At 35.6% G+C, this 14,949-nt stretch overlaps 1 protein-coding gene across 1 annotated transcript in view; it reads right to left on the bottom strand.

Annotated features, from left to right (window-relative positions):
* Positions 1-14,949, bottom strand: part of DOK6 (docking protein 6) — a 288,055-nt gene that overhangs the window by 73,253 nt on the left and 199,853 nt on the right. The window contains exon 7 of the mRNA XM_009333496.1: positions 411-549. Coding sequence (XP_009331771.1) covers positions 411-549 — 139 coding nt within the window. The remainder of the gene's footprint in view (positions 1-410; positions 550-14,949) is intronic.

Below are 14,949 nucleotides of genomic sequence, written 5' to 3'. Positions count from 1 at the left end.
CTTTCAGGGGTTGAGAAAAACAGAACATGTCTGCTGTCACCTAGGAGTATTTATACTGGACTTTTTTTTTTCCACCTGTGAGGCCATGAGAACCAAATAACACTTATTCATTGATAGTCAACTCACAGCTGGCTTCAGCTAAAGGTTTAATCTTTGAGTAATAGAGCCACAATTTTCAACAAGGTAACCATGGATCTCACGTTTAACAGTATTCACCGTTCCAAAAAGACATCAACAATAGATCATTGTATAGCACACGCTGAAAATCCTTGACCATGAAAATACATAAATCTGAAAGTCTGTTTTGTCTTAGCCACACAGCTAGTACCATTATTACAGCTGAATCCACGGACTACCATTACTCCATACTTTTTTAAATAAGTTTAAAGATTTTGGTGAAGGGCCCTTACCCGTGCCTTCTGCTCCATCTCCATCATTAATCTTTCATGTTGCTCTGCTATTGCCAGTGTTGCAGAATGGACTTTCTGATATATCATTTCCCCTTCTCGTGTCTGAAAGGTGAACAGCCCTTCTCCTGTGTCACACATCCTGCAGTGAGATTTAAGCAGAACAGAAGGAAAAAAAATTAGTACCGTGTAATTTTTATCTAACTATTATGAGAAGTGCACACCTTGCAGTAGAAAATGTTGACTTTTGTAGTTAAATTCTGGGATTCTGAACATCTGCAGTTATTTTTACCATTGAAGAGAGACATATTCCAAGTGATGTGCAGATCTTCATGAACGTAACCTTTAAATTCAGTTTTAATCATCTTCTGGATAGTGAAAAAGAAGTCATGATAGAATAAAAACTTGAGGTAATACAGTCAGCTATTTATGGCATTGTTTCAAATGTCTGCACTGGTAAGTGGGAGCTAAATTTAATTCTCTTAACCAGTTGGTGCCAGAAGTACATAGCACATCATGACTTTGAAAAGTTGACATTTTAAGAGAACACTGACTGATTAAAAATGCTATTCACTACAAAGAAGCTGTACTGAAAGACAGCATTAAGAGGGTTAAATTATAACTGTGTTAGTACATTTATGTGAGGCAGCATCTAAAGCTATCTTGATAATTACAAAAGCCATTCAGTCTGTTTGACAATAGGAACAATATTTCTGTAGTGGAAGAAGATTAAATGTGAAAAAACACCCAGAAATAAAATTTGCTTTCTTCTTTTGAGAGAGCAACTGCTATTATCCTTATCTGTGATATTGTTGTGATATTATTCTGAGGAAGAGTAGTATATGGTAAATGCAACAACAAAGAGGGCTGGGAAATATGGAAAATGTGAGTAGACAACAATGTTAGGTTATTGAGTGACTGTTACTTCAAGGATATATACTGTGTTAAACAGCAGTGCAATTCGCCATATTTATATTAGCAGTTCCATTACATTATCAGTGTCTGATTTCTGTATTTTTATAGAATTCTTCTTGCAATTTTAGAAATCAAATTAAAAAATCCTTTTTATTCTGTCTGATACTTCCTGTAAAGATTTTCAGTTATCTGTGATAGAAAATTGTTGACTTGAGTCACTGATGTATAACATTCTTCAACAACAGAAAAATTTTGATTTGCCTTAAAATACCATATTCCTTTAAAGTTTTGGTTGTTTACATTATTGCTAAGGATATATATATATATATTTTTTTTTTTTTAATGTCCCCACACCTTCAACATGGTCCCAGAAAGCCCAAGAATGACAAAACATTTTAGAAAAACATGTCCCAAATAGTCTAACATTCTAACAGAAAGTGTTGGAGGCAGAAACAGATAAAACAGAGGTGCTTCTGGAAAATACCTGGTGAAAATACTTAGTAATGATCAACTGAGATGTTGAAAAGAAAGTCATAGTCTTAAGAATAGATGATTCACGATATTATCCATATGGATATTATCCATAATTCTGGAATAAAAATAGTCTTCTCCACCCCAAGATGTAAAGAAAATACAATCCACTTTGTAGATAGGTATTATTTGATCAGTATTAATGTGGTGTGCCAACTAATAGATTAAAAAAGAAAAGCTTTGGTATTACATTCCAACAGAGATCAAGATCCTAGATGTAAATATTTAAGTTATTTTATATCCTTAGCCACAATTCTCCAAAGAGCTTCTGGTGGAAATAAAACGTCTCCAGAGTTTTGCAACATTATGGCAACAGCCTTTCAGATCCCTCAGGGCATCATATAGCTGGTACTCTGCTTTTGTGTAAAGAGATCTTAATAAAATTCAAACAGCATGAAATGGAAAGTCTGGAAAAAATGATGAGGTTTCAGAAACTGAAGCAAAATATGATCTTTTTGTTGGTTTCAGAGGATGAAAAATCCTACAGGGATAAAAACAAGGAAGCAGGCAATGGGGTGTGATTAAGATTCAGGAGTTAAGCCGCTTGTTTTGACCGAGCAAAACCTAACCACCACCACTGCTGATCAGACCAGGGTCTGTACCATCTGCGTGAGCCCCAGGTGGAGGCAGTGGTGTGGGCTGCGGCACTGCCCCGGCACCTCAACCACTGCACAGGACAGTGCCACAGGGCTCTGCTTCCCAACCACAATAGGTGACCATGGTGGACGTGTCATGCCAACGTCAGAAAGCCATTGATGGCAGCCTCCCCATGTCCAGACTGTGGGCTTCTCTGGCTAATGATGGATGATATGCACACAGCCACTCAAAACTGGAGGTGGAAGAGAATTATGGGCATCATTTTTTAAAGTGCTGAATTCTCCTAGCTCGCTTTGAAGTTTAACAGGACTAAAAGGCCCCAGGAATGAAGCAATAGGTACCTGGCATGTCTGAGCTCTGTAAAAGCAAAAATTGTTAGAATAAAACTAGCTTTCTTCCATCTAAACTCGATATTAGCAATCTGTCTCCCAAGGAGTTGAATCCCTTTGCCATAGTGAAGTTTTCCTGTTCAGCTCCACAGGATGTTATTGTTTTACTCAGATGAAAATCTAAGTTTAAATCTTCTAGTCTTTTCTAGTATTTTCTAGTCTTTTCTAGTCTTTTCTATTTTCTGTTCTATTCTATTCTAGTTATGACACCAAGAGCAGTGCCATGTTTTAGGGTTAGTCTCAGTCTTTCTAGAAGAAGGAAATATAAACTGAAATAGAAGCACTTCTAAGCATGATGGAGTCAGGGACAGGGAAAGGGGTAAGTGTGCTCTCCTAAGATTAAGAATTTTGCCCAAAAACCAGAGGACCTTTACTTATCTGGTCAACGGGAATGGACAAGCCCATGAGCTGAAACACACTTCTTGTTCTATTTAGTCAAAACATCGTCACCAGAACAAATAAACTGCTTTCTCTACAGCCTCTACTAGATACCAGATAACTGTCCATTTAAAGCTACAGTTTGAGGTTTAGCTTTGCTAATGTGTTGCTTTATTATGACTGAAAGTGAAATAACTGTAGGTAAATTCAAATTTCTCTATGTTCAAAGCACACATGGTTGTTTAGTTGCATCCTTTTTTGGTTACTATGAATTTTTTTAAAAATCAATCAAGTAATTGCTGTTTGAAACTTTTCTCAAAACCTTTAAAAAACTATGTTTTCCACCAACCTTTTAAAATGAAAAATTACCTTTTCCAAATTGTAAATCAAAACTTGTCGTAATTATTACTTTTTGCTTTTCTGCAAATTTTTTCTACATTTTTGATACTTAATAAACAAAAACTTGATTATAATTTTATGTCAATTTAATAACGTCTTCATAAGTTTTACATTTCCTAGAATGACTTTAGAGAAAAGACACAAGAAAGTTATGGGCCTCTTCTTTTCCTGATACTCTCACAGTTATGCACTGCAGCCCAACCAACTCAGTATGACCTTCACTGTCAAAAAATTTTACTGATTTTGTATACTGTAATTTTCGATGAGAGACGTAACAGTCTGCGGATGCTTGAAAAATGCTGATGTTAGCTTCTCTATTTCTGTGTTTTCCAACTTTAAAACAGGAATGTCATTAACCTGTGCTTTAGGTTATTTAAAAATTCAATGCATTAAAACGTGTGAAGTGTTTTGACTGAAATAGGAAAGTGCATTTTTTTCTGTATTATTACAGAATGACATAACTGGGCAGATAATGAAACCAGTACATAAACAGTGTTGCAAATCATCATAATTTTTTACTTCTTAAAATACTCTCACAGCTTTTCACAACCATCATTGTTAGCTGGGAGAAGGTGGGAGCTAAGCTTGTGGCCCAGGACAAACTGGATTCAGAGATCAACAGTGAAAGTTCTTGCTTTTACTCAAAGGTAGGTCTTCTGTTCAAGCCAAAGAGATTTCCCCACTAGTATTGCCAGATTTTTTTCAACATTTCCCAAATTGACACAATGGTTTCCCACTGCCTCTGCTCACTACAGTAACTTCAGACTCTTAGAGCAGAATCAATACTATATATTAACCTTGTAGAATTCCCTTCAAAAAGGAAACTTTGTTGACTTGATTTGACCACCATTTACCTATGGTACTTTCTCCCAAATAGAGGTTCATGCTCTTATGTCATGGTTGAAATATTCTAAAAGTTTAACAGTGCAATATTCAGCAACTGCATGAGAGGACAAGAATTTGACGTCTCAGCCTCATTTCACTATTTCAGTTAAGGGTAAAATGCATTTTCACAATAATGAAGGTTGTCTGAAAACTGAGATGCTCAGAAACATTATTTGTTATAAGTCCTTGTTTTAAAATAAAGGATAAATGACAATTGTAACTAGAAAATTTTTAGTTCTTCATATATCAAAATCTAATTTTTTAATGGGTTTGAATGATTTCTTTTTACCTAAAAATAATTAGCATTAAAGAAATAATAGCTGATTTGTAAATTCATTACTCAAAAGTATATAAAACTACATACAAATAACTAAAAAAAAAGGTAAACATTCTCAAATAGGCACTGAAAAAATAATAAAAACTTTTACTATTAATAACTATAGCTATTAATAACTACTACATACTAAAGAACTACTACTGTAGTTTAGCATTTCTAGTTCTTTAACTAAACATGGACTTTAAATTTTTAAATGAGAACAGATCATGAATAGGTATTGTCCAGTAATCAGAGTGCTAAAAGTTACCAGTACCAAACTGGATGTAATTGCTGTTGCATAGTCTGCACTTAATGTGAAAAAGCTGTTTACTCAGACACTTCAAGGCCCAGAAATGAAGTTAGCTAGTGCTTATTTCCTGTATGCTGAAGAAGGTGCTACATATGGGACCAGACCTGTAACTGTCACAAGATGAGTAGTAAATAGAAGATGGCCTCTCTTTCAAGCCTTGAAGCTGTGGCTGTCAGTCAGGAAAGAACTAATTGGTATGCAATGTTTAACTCTGAACTGAGACACTTATTTCTTATGTTGTACAGCTTTGATTTTCTAAAAAGTGGTGGAAACTAGCAATTTTGCCTGCAATTTAATTAGATTATCAGAGGAGACACACAAACATGGTCTCCCTTGTGGATACCTAACTTTTGTTCTTTCCTTGTTTGTTGTTATCTCAACTTGAGCTAAGCCATTTTGACAGAAATCCTGTTCTTTGTGTGCAAGGACATTACACAAAGCATAAACTAAAGACAGGTTAGTTAACCAGTAGACCTCACTAAGAAATGAATGCAAAGCTTCCCTGAGGGTCCAAGTTCTTTGCTCATTTCAGCCTTCAACACATGCTAGCTTGCTTCTTCCCAAAGTTGTTCTTTTCTGAGAAAATGAAAAAAAGCAAGGAAAGCAAATAAACTCTTTGTGGCTGGGGCATTTTTAGATAAAAAGCTCCCTTTATACCTAGGAATGCTTATCAAAACAACTGTAAAATAAACTATGTACGTTTTTATAAAATTGTAAGTCAATTTCTATGTTGAAAGGATAGAAAAACAGAGGAAGAAATAAGAAAATGTTGATAAGAATCCTAACTTACAATAAAGCAGGCAAAAAGTGGATACATTTGGTGGGGGAATCAATAAGAAAAAAGATAACAACATAAATAGGATATGTATGGGACCTAGGAAAGGTCTATGGGTGAAGCAGAGAGAAGACAATTAGTGGGAAATGTGCACAAAGTGTAATTAATTCAGGCATAGAACTTCAACAGTAGAAGTGGTTAGAAATACCTAAAGTTGGGACAAGGTCAGTGAAAGTGGGGAAAAAGTCCTATGAAAAATCTGTGAAAGGGAAATGAAGATCACCAACACAAAGCACAGCAACGATATAAAGGGCAACATCCAGAACAAGCAGACACAGACTCTCTAAATCTTCTGAGTGTGGCCTGTTACTTATACTCTGCGTGAATAATGAGTTTGATTGCCATGCTTTACTGTCAGCATTCCAGAGTTTTATCTGAAGTGTCAAACAGGTATCCTGGCAATTTTATGATCTTAGAAGCAAATAATGACAATTATATGATATATGAGGCATCTGCCTACCCCTCTTAATGATGGTTGTTTACTGGCAAGAATATACAACACAAAAAAGTAATTATGCATGATAACTACTAATTGCTGGCTATAGACATTCCTCCGTAACATTTATTGTCATGTTGTTGCGCTTCAGCTGAGGTGGGTAACTTTCGACTCACACATGCACATGCTCACAAGATATAGATAGCAATGTTTAATCTTAAATTAGCTTGCTTTCACGTGGAATCTCCTTGAATTTGGCCTGAGTTAATACAGGGAACATGACGTATTACCACACCCCTGATATGGCTCAGAAATTTGATTATGGAGCTTAGCCCTGAAGATTTGTCCAAGGTCAGATCTTGTATTTCTTGGGCCATCCTCGGTGTTTTCAACTAAAAGAACTAAAGGATCCCTCATGCCATCAAAACAGCTTTCCTATTAAGACCATTTATGGCAAAATTTCACAATTCTGAGAAGGAAAATGCTTAGAGATGGAGTGGAAATGAGTGATGATTTGCTCCCAGGTAGCTGGGATCACATCACTCAGAGGAATCCAGCAGTCCTTCTCCAATATTTCCTAAAGGACCTTAATACTTTCCAAGTGATAGTTGCACGTCTTTTTAAAAAATTACATGCAGTCACAGTAACAAAAATCATATGTGCTAGTCTGATGAATACGCTGCTAGTCTTTCTGAAGAGAGATGCATTATCCTACAAATTTTCCCTCTAAAAGGGAGATTTGTTGTGTGAATAGTGTTTTTTCCCTGATAAGATTATTTCTTTTTCTGCCTAAACCAAATGACCATTTAAGTGGTATAATATAATGTAAACAAATTTTTTCTCATGAAAACAGGTTTTTATTTGTTTTGTCAGATGGGAGAGATTTCTGTACAGTACTAGTGGTAATTATGCCTCTTGGGATATTTTTTCTTCTCATTGCCTGTGCTGCCTCTACAGTCGCTGTCTCTCCACTGCCCTCTGTGATAGCACATTTAGACTAGTGGGGCGTATATCACACCGTTAAAGCTTCAGGGACACTAACCCATTCCTGCATGTCAGATACTTTCCACTTTTTGCTTAATGGAAGTGCAGAAAGCAGGCTGTGTCTTTCTCTGGACTATATCAATGATTGTCCACTAGCATTGTAATTCTCTAATTCATTTCCACAGGGTTTATCCTTGTCCATCATAAGACACAGTGGGAAAAAATGTATTTTCGTTTTTTTCCCGAGGTCTGGTTTTGATAAGAAGGAGGATTCTGTCTGGGACTTGTTTCAGACCACTTCTATTTGGTTGCTACCAAGTTTTCCCATCTATTCTCATTAAAATGTTCTTATTTATATTAATTACTTTAATATATCAGAATAAATGTAACTAGTGCTGAAGAGTTAAAAGATAGTAACCCATTCTCAATGCTAGTTACAGTATAAAAAGCAGAAAAGCTGACTTTATTGAAGTCATGCATAAAAGGTAGAATGTGGAGATTGACATGTAATTATGAAATATATCCATACGTAATGGTAAACATGCTGTGCAGAGGCTCTGTTTTCTATTTCCTAAACCTGAGAAACTAAACTATAGTGAATAAGAGAAGCAATTTTCTGGAGTCTAAGAAGTTGAATCCCAAATACTTTACTATGACTATAACTACATTTTTTGTCTCTTCCTGCTTATAGACTAATTTCATAAAACATGACCTAGACATTTTGATGGGGAAGATCGAACTGTGCTGTTTGTGCTTTATCACCTCTAAGGAAGAAGGATTCTAGGTTGCACATGCAAATTACCTTCTTGTGTCAGTATTCAGTTCATATTATTTAAGAAATCAGCATAGGTAATTAATGCATATGTATATGCAAAACAACCCGCTTTATAGAGACTTTTGACCTCTTAATATTTTCTTTAAAAAAATAAATAATCACATATATTACACAGAAAGGGAATTTATCAAAAAAAAAGAGAGGATAATAAAACCAATTGTTGACATGTTCTTAAATACACAAGACATTTGCATTTTTGACAGTTTAAGTAATAGAACAAACATGAAAATGTTGTTAGACAATTAGTTCTGTTAGTTTGTAAAGCTCAGGTCTTGCTGATAATGATGAAATACTATTTAACAATGTCTTGGATGAGTATCTATTATTACCAGCTCTGTGAAAGATAAACCAAGAACTCATATATTATTATTATCATTTTAGCACAGAAACAGCAGTTATGGTTGGCTGTACAACAAACAGACCAATGAAAAACATTGGTTTGAGAAAAATAAAGAGATTGCAAAGACTACAAACAGCTAAATTTTTTTGATGAAACCTTTTCACTCGTCATGGTTTGGCTATTATTTTTCATCTCACTTTTGAAGAAGAGGGATATAAATTCCAAGTCCTGGAAGCTGGGGTCATATTCAAATACAGATATTTGCTAAAAGACTTCTGCCACCCTGTTAAGAGCTATTATTCCCCAATGAAGACAAACACATCCCATAACAATATTACTCAGTTCCTCTCACTGTCTTTAGTAGCAGAACACAGATGAAGCAGCATTAATCTACATGAATACCGTTCACTTTGACAAATAAAAAAATGTTAGATATAAAACCCAAATAAGGCCATTACTGGTTAAAATAAATGATAGTGTGATAATACAGGAGCCCCGTAGCAGCACATCACTACTTGTTACAACAGAAGCAATAAAACTTAGTGACCTAGAATCTTTATTTTCTTCTTTTTTTCCTTTTGGAGCCCTAAAGTCACTGTTATTTTCAGGACTACTCCCTGACCAGGGTGCTGTGGATAGAAATCCTCTCAGATGATACTCGCTAGAGTCTGAATTAATTCTGAACACAATGTGACACAATTCTGAACTTACTCATAGAATCATAGAATCACAGAATCACAGAATCATTTAGGTTGGAAAAGACCTTTAAGATCATCAAGTCCAACTCTAAACCTAACACTGCCAAGTCCACTCGATCCTCTCTCAGGAAGTAATGAATTTTGTAAGAAGGAGGCATCTGCCAGTTAACAGATGTTAGCATAGTAACAGCCAAGGAACTAATTTGCATAGGTATAATTGTTAATTTTATTTCATCTTTGAGGAACTTGGGGTGCTCAGAAGCTATGACACTGGACACTATTGCAAAGGTGTCGACAATATTTGGAGTAATTGATCATGCTCAAGCTAAAAGTTAAACTAAAAAGAATTAATAAAAACCAGGTTTGTATCTGCACATACCAACAAATATGATATTAAGAATTTAACATAGGGCCACATTTGAAATGATTTACAAGAGGATTTGTCCTATAATGCCTCAATAACCTCTCACCTACGCATAGAATGCTATTGGAAACACATTGCACCTACCATGATGCAGACAGATACTGTGTTTGTGTCATTACTTTCCTTTTTATCTTGACAGCAAGCATAGGAAACAGGTATTTCCTGCATTTTGATCAAAGTATATCCACTTAAGGAGAGGAGGGAAAATTTCTGGAGGCTGAACAGGAATGAACTATATACAATTAACATTTTTGATGGATGAAAAATATCAAGACAATAGAAGTAAAAGCTATTAAGGAACTAATATAGAGCCAGGTTTAGAACCATAGAACCAGGAAAAAAAAGCAAATTAGTCACACTTAATTATAATGTGTATTTAAAACATCAGTTTTCCCAGTTTATGAAAATTAATGCTGCATTCACTCATTTCAAAGTGGGACTCACAAAAGTCCAAGAAATAATGAAGAGAACACACTGAGCACTCTGCTGAGTTTTTTGAGTTTTGACTACTTCAAAACAATGCATTTCAAGTGCTTCCCCTGTCCCCTCCCCTTTTAAATGCACCATCGATAATGGTTTTGGCCACTTAAAGCATTTATGGTCAGACACTCTCTGAAACTTTCAGTACACTATGATTTTATTGTGATGGGGATTTAAACACTGCTATCTTCTTTCAATGCCACTCTCTCCATCTTCAAGGCATGAGAGCTACTGCTTTCACCATTGTGGCCACAGAGGAATTTTCAGAAAGTCATATGCAAATATTATGGGCACACAGGGTTGGTTCAGAGACACTCACCATGCTATGTACATACACTAATGAGTAATTAACATATGCTAATGATATCCAAGGACTCATCAACACTAATCTCAAAACTGGCAGGTTGTCAACTCCAGTTTGGGAGCAGCCTGCCACAGCAGCAACCCCTGGGACAAAGGCACCATGGATGAGACAAGGCAGGGATTTGTTTAAAAAAAAAAAAAAAAGAGATCTTTCTCATGTGCTGACAATAAGAACTGAAGATCTTAGCTGAAGGCCACATTCTGGTCTGAACTTTAACTAGACATGCCTACAGACACAAGTGGTCAAATAATGCCTTCGGTGGTAAACTGGATATGCAATAACATAACATCAAAAAATAATTACAGAAAATGTACAGCCCCACCACAAGTATAAAACATTCATTGAACTTCCATCAATTTTCTACATGTGGTATTTGATGTAGAGAGGAAACATGACTTCCCTCCCACTTGCTTTAACTTTTCCTCTTTGATATAAGCCAGGCTGAAGTGAAGTAGACAAATTTTCCCTGTTCTCTCAATTGCAAACAGCAGCAATTCTGTTATGGATCAAACAACTCGCACTGCATTCACCTGGCATCTCTAACTCCAACTTTGATTGTGTATATGATATCCTTGTGTTAGTGCTTCCAGCAGCGGCAAAACTCTCTGTGAGGATTTCTCATTAACCTGATAGCTAAAATCAATTGTAGTTTGTGCTCAGGTAAATAGCAGCTTGAAAAGGGCTTAAGAACCTGGAAAATATTTTTTGTAACTTTTTTTTACATAAAAATGACACTCCTTTCAATTACACAAGTGGGTAGAAAAAGGTACAAGTGGATAAAAGGAGTGTAAAAACAAAGAAACAAAAAAAGAAAGTCCTGCAAAAGAAAATCCTCACAAAGAATCACGTGTCAAATCATGCAGAAAAAGGACAGGAAAAGCATGCAAAAGGATGAAAAATAAATAGAAAGCAGTATTTACAGTTTATAGTTACATACTTGGGCTCCCCACACATTTTCCAAGAAATATCTTCTCTCTAAAACTTCATGGGATGCAGTAGCTAGCCATTTTCTGATGTTTTGACAAATGTGCATTTCCACCTCTTATTAACAGCAAAAAGTTACGCTGATCAGGTTCTCTTAGTTGAATATCTACTGTGAGTCCTGCATGAAACTACTGATGCTGTCCTGTATAAAGACATGTTTTATGCTATCTTTAGTGAGGATTTTGCTTAAAACAAAAGGTTTAAGTAAGAATGGCAAGAACTGTGGTCATTGTGTGTATGTGCCACCATCTATTCTTGGTAAATATTCCCTCAGACCAGTTTTTTGCATAGCACAAGATGTTACTAATTGACAAGAAACGCACCTTGACAAGTCCACCAGAAGAGGGGAAAAACAAAGACTACAAAACAAATTTGGGATAGTAGAATCTAAAAGTATGAAATTCATCTTCCCTAATGCATAAAATTTTTGAGCACAGCCTTGGGGCATTGTTAGAAAACAAAATGAAAAAAGCAATCATCCTTTGCTGTGAAAAAACTCTAACAAGCTACTTTTACACTGGAGTTTACTTGTCTAGTTCAATATTTCAGAGTTTAGGCTTCTACTGTTCTACACTGCCTTAGTAATATTTTTATAAGAAATTTATAACAGCTGTGGAACTGCTCTGAACACTGGAATGTGTCAATCCCTTCTGTCCATGATTCTGTATGCCAGGTTTAAAAAATCCATGACCTATAGATGCAATACCTACTGGCTTCATCAAACATTTATATATAGTTAGCCAAAAAGGAAGCACTATGGGTGGCAGAAGAGAAAGGGTACAAATCCCTTATGGGCAGAATGATATATAACGGACATTCATATGCATTCTTATGCAGCAAAAGGTGACCATGCTTTCCCTGGACATGTACACATAACAGATTGGGCATGTTTGCGGCTATTTCATGTATGCCATTAAAACCATTATGAGTATCCTAGGTGATGTTTAAAAAGTCTTTTGAAGTATTTCCTTACTTTCTCACTCTGGAACATTCATATAGGTATCCTTCATATCATAGACAGAATATTAGTCTCAAGATGAATGCTAATATACATTTCTATTTCTGTGTGTTACTATTTCTGCTATAATTTCTCTGATGGTCCTTTTTACCAGCTATTTGACACTACTTCCACATGCAGTGAACACTTTTGTCTTGGCTGCCCTCCATTTCATCTGCACTTCTAAGGCTGAGAGCTAATCATGCTCATTTTTCTTTTTTTTCTCTCTGAGAACTTGGTCCGATGGGGCTTAAAGAAACCTCCCATAAAAAGGCAAAGTACCTGAGAAATGAAATATTTGAGATGGTGTTGTCATCTGCCAATGACAAGCACTTATCCTGGCCAACCTCTTCTTGCTACTTTTTGCTCAGATCTTCCACACTTTCTGATTAGATGTTGTTCCTAAAATGCTACCCTATTCCAGAACCTGCTACAGTCTTCCAGCAGAAAACCAGCTGCCTTTTGCTTTTACTCAGAAGTCCCTCCCTATACATTTTTTTCTTACCAGCCCACGTATTTCATCACCACATTCCTATCTCCTCCTAGTCCATGTGCTTAGCCCATTCTGTCCCCTCCCCCAAAACCTTCCTTCTTATTTTCATCAATCCCTTGAGTTTCTTTTAGTCCCAGAAAGCTGGTCCTCTTGCTGTCCACCGTGTGTGCAAAACAGCTTTAGCACACTCATGTGGTCCTCACAGTCCTCTCCATACCAGTGTTGGTTTGCATCGCTGCTGTCACTCTTTATTCTCTGTTGGCAGTGACAGTACTCTTAGATAAGTAAGTCACCAGAAGTATAGATGATCCAACCTGTTCTTTCATTAAATAAAGGTTTGGCACCCTCAATCATCATCTGAAAGAACTTCAGAGTTTTCCACTGAATCATCACCTAGACTAAAATTTTCTGTCCTTCAATCCCATTCCTGACAGTAAATGATACTTATGGTCATATAGTTTCAATTTTTTTTTGAGTTTTTAAATACTGCATGCTAATAAATGCACTTTTACAATAAATGATGCTAATTTTTATTTACTTTTACAGTCAACTTAATGACATTTCAGCCACAATGGCACATATTTCAGGAAAATAAAATCTCTCCTGTCATTCATCCTAAAATGTTGTTTTCAAAAAGTGTATCAGGGATCATTTAAAGTATTATTTTAAAGGAGGGACATTTTCTAAGTTAGACAGAGAATTAAAAAAAAAATCTTTTAAATGTGAAAATCTGTTTTGTTGCACTGGTTCAGGAAAGTCATGCGAGTGCAATGTTATATTTGACTCTTTGGCCACTGACAGGATAATCAAGTAGATGAAGCACCTCAGTGAATTATAGTACTGAGTTTTCTTCCAAAAAGTCAGAAAGATCAAACAATGTTTGGAGCCTCTGAGATTGAGGGATTCCATTAGATGCTGCCTCTCCCTCCCCTCTTTCTAATAAGACAGAAGCTTTTTAGAAAATATGTGACAAATGACTATTCACAGCAGAAATAAATCACACACCACAGAGTACAGCATTATTAATACTGCAATAATAGTAATAACTTACCGTGATAGCAAAGAAGTACTACTAGGAGGGACACAGTAGCTAATAGCATTTCGTCTAACAAGGGCTAAGGGACAAACCTTCCTTCGGTACCTTATAAATAAGTGGAAGATTAAAAGAGCCTGCGGGACCAGTCAAAGAGACCTCAAAAATAGCCTGACTTTTCTAGAATGCTACTAAGCAGGCACTGCCTGTAAAATGCTCTCCATCTCCCCTATGTGACAATATATTGATAGTTCTTTAGTTAATTTAAATGAGAATGAGTGTCACTTAGTTGCAGTAAAATATTTGAGGGGGACATAATGTATGATAATGGTAGGAGGATTGTGACATGGTTTTCAATTATTAGGCTTGTTTTCTCCTTAGCAGAACGCTTTGTGAAAACAAAACCTGAAATTTATCACATGGATTTGTATTCAATCAGCATATACCACCACTATATAAAAAATTAAAGGAATTACTCATGAATGGTCAATTTGACAGTTCTTTCAGGTCTTCCTATTTAGTTATATACCTATTTAGGGAAAAACATTTTATTTTATATTATATTATATTAGTCTTTAAACATATTTGTGTGTGTATTTGTCTTAGTAACAAATATTCACAAAACTAACTTGGATTTCATTAAAGGTGCAGCTGTTGAGAAGTGGTGAAGAATTTATATCAGAGTTTTTTAGCATGTTTTAAAGTTCTGAACCAAAATATCCTAGGTCTTCTCTGGTTTGTATGGACATAAAATTAAAAAAAAAAATCATTTTAACACAAAAAGCAAATGAATGCAAACTCCCCATTAATTTACTTTCAATATTATTGTCTTGGTTTTGTATACCTATAGCTTTTTACAGAGGAGCAGAATTTGTTTTTCTAATTAATGACATAATTAATGAAATTAATAATTAAATAA

Source organism: Pygoscelis adeliae, unplaced genomic scaffold (genome assembly GCF_000699105.1).
Source record: "Pygoscelis adeliae isolate BGI_AS28 unplaced genomic scaffold, ASM69910v1 Scaffold140, whole genome shotgun sequence".
In the NCBI taxonomy this organism is placed as follows: domain Eukaryota; kingdom Metazoa; phylum Chordata; class Aves; order Sphenisciformes; family Spheniscidae; genus Pygoscelis; species Pygoscelis adeliae.
This window is presented reverse-complemented; position numbering and strand designations above follow the sequence as displayed.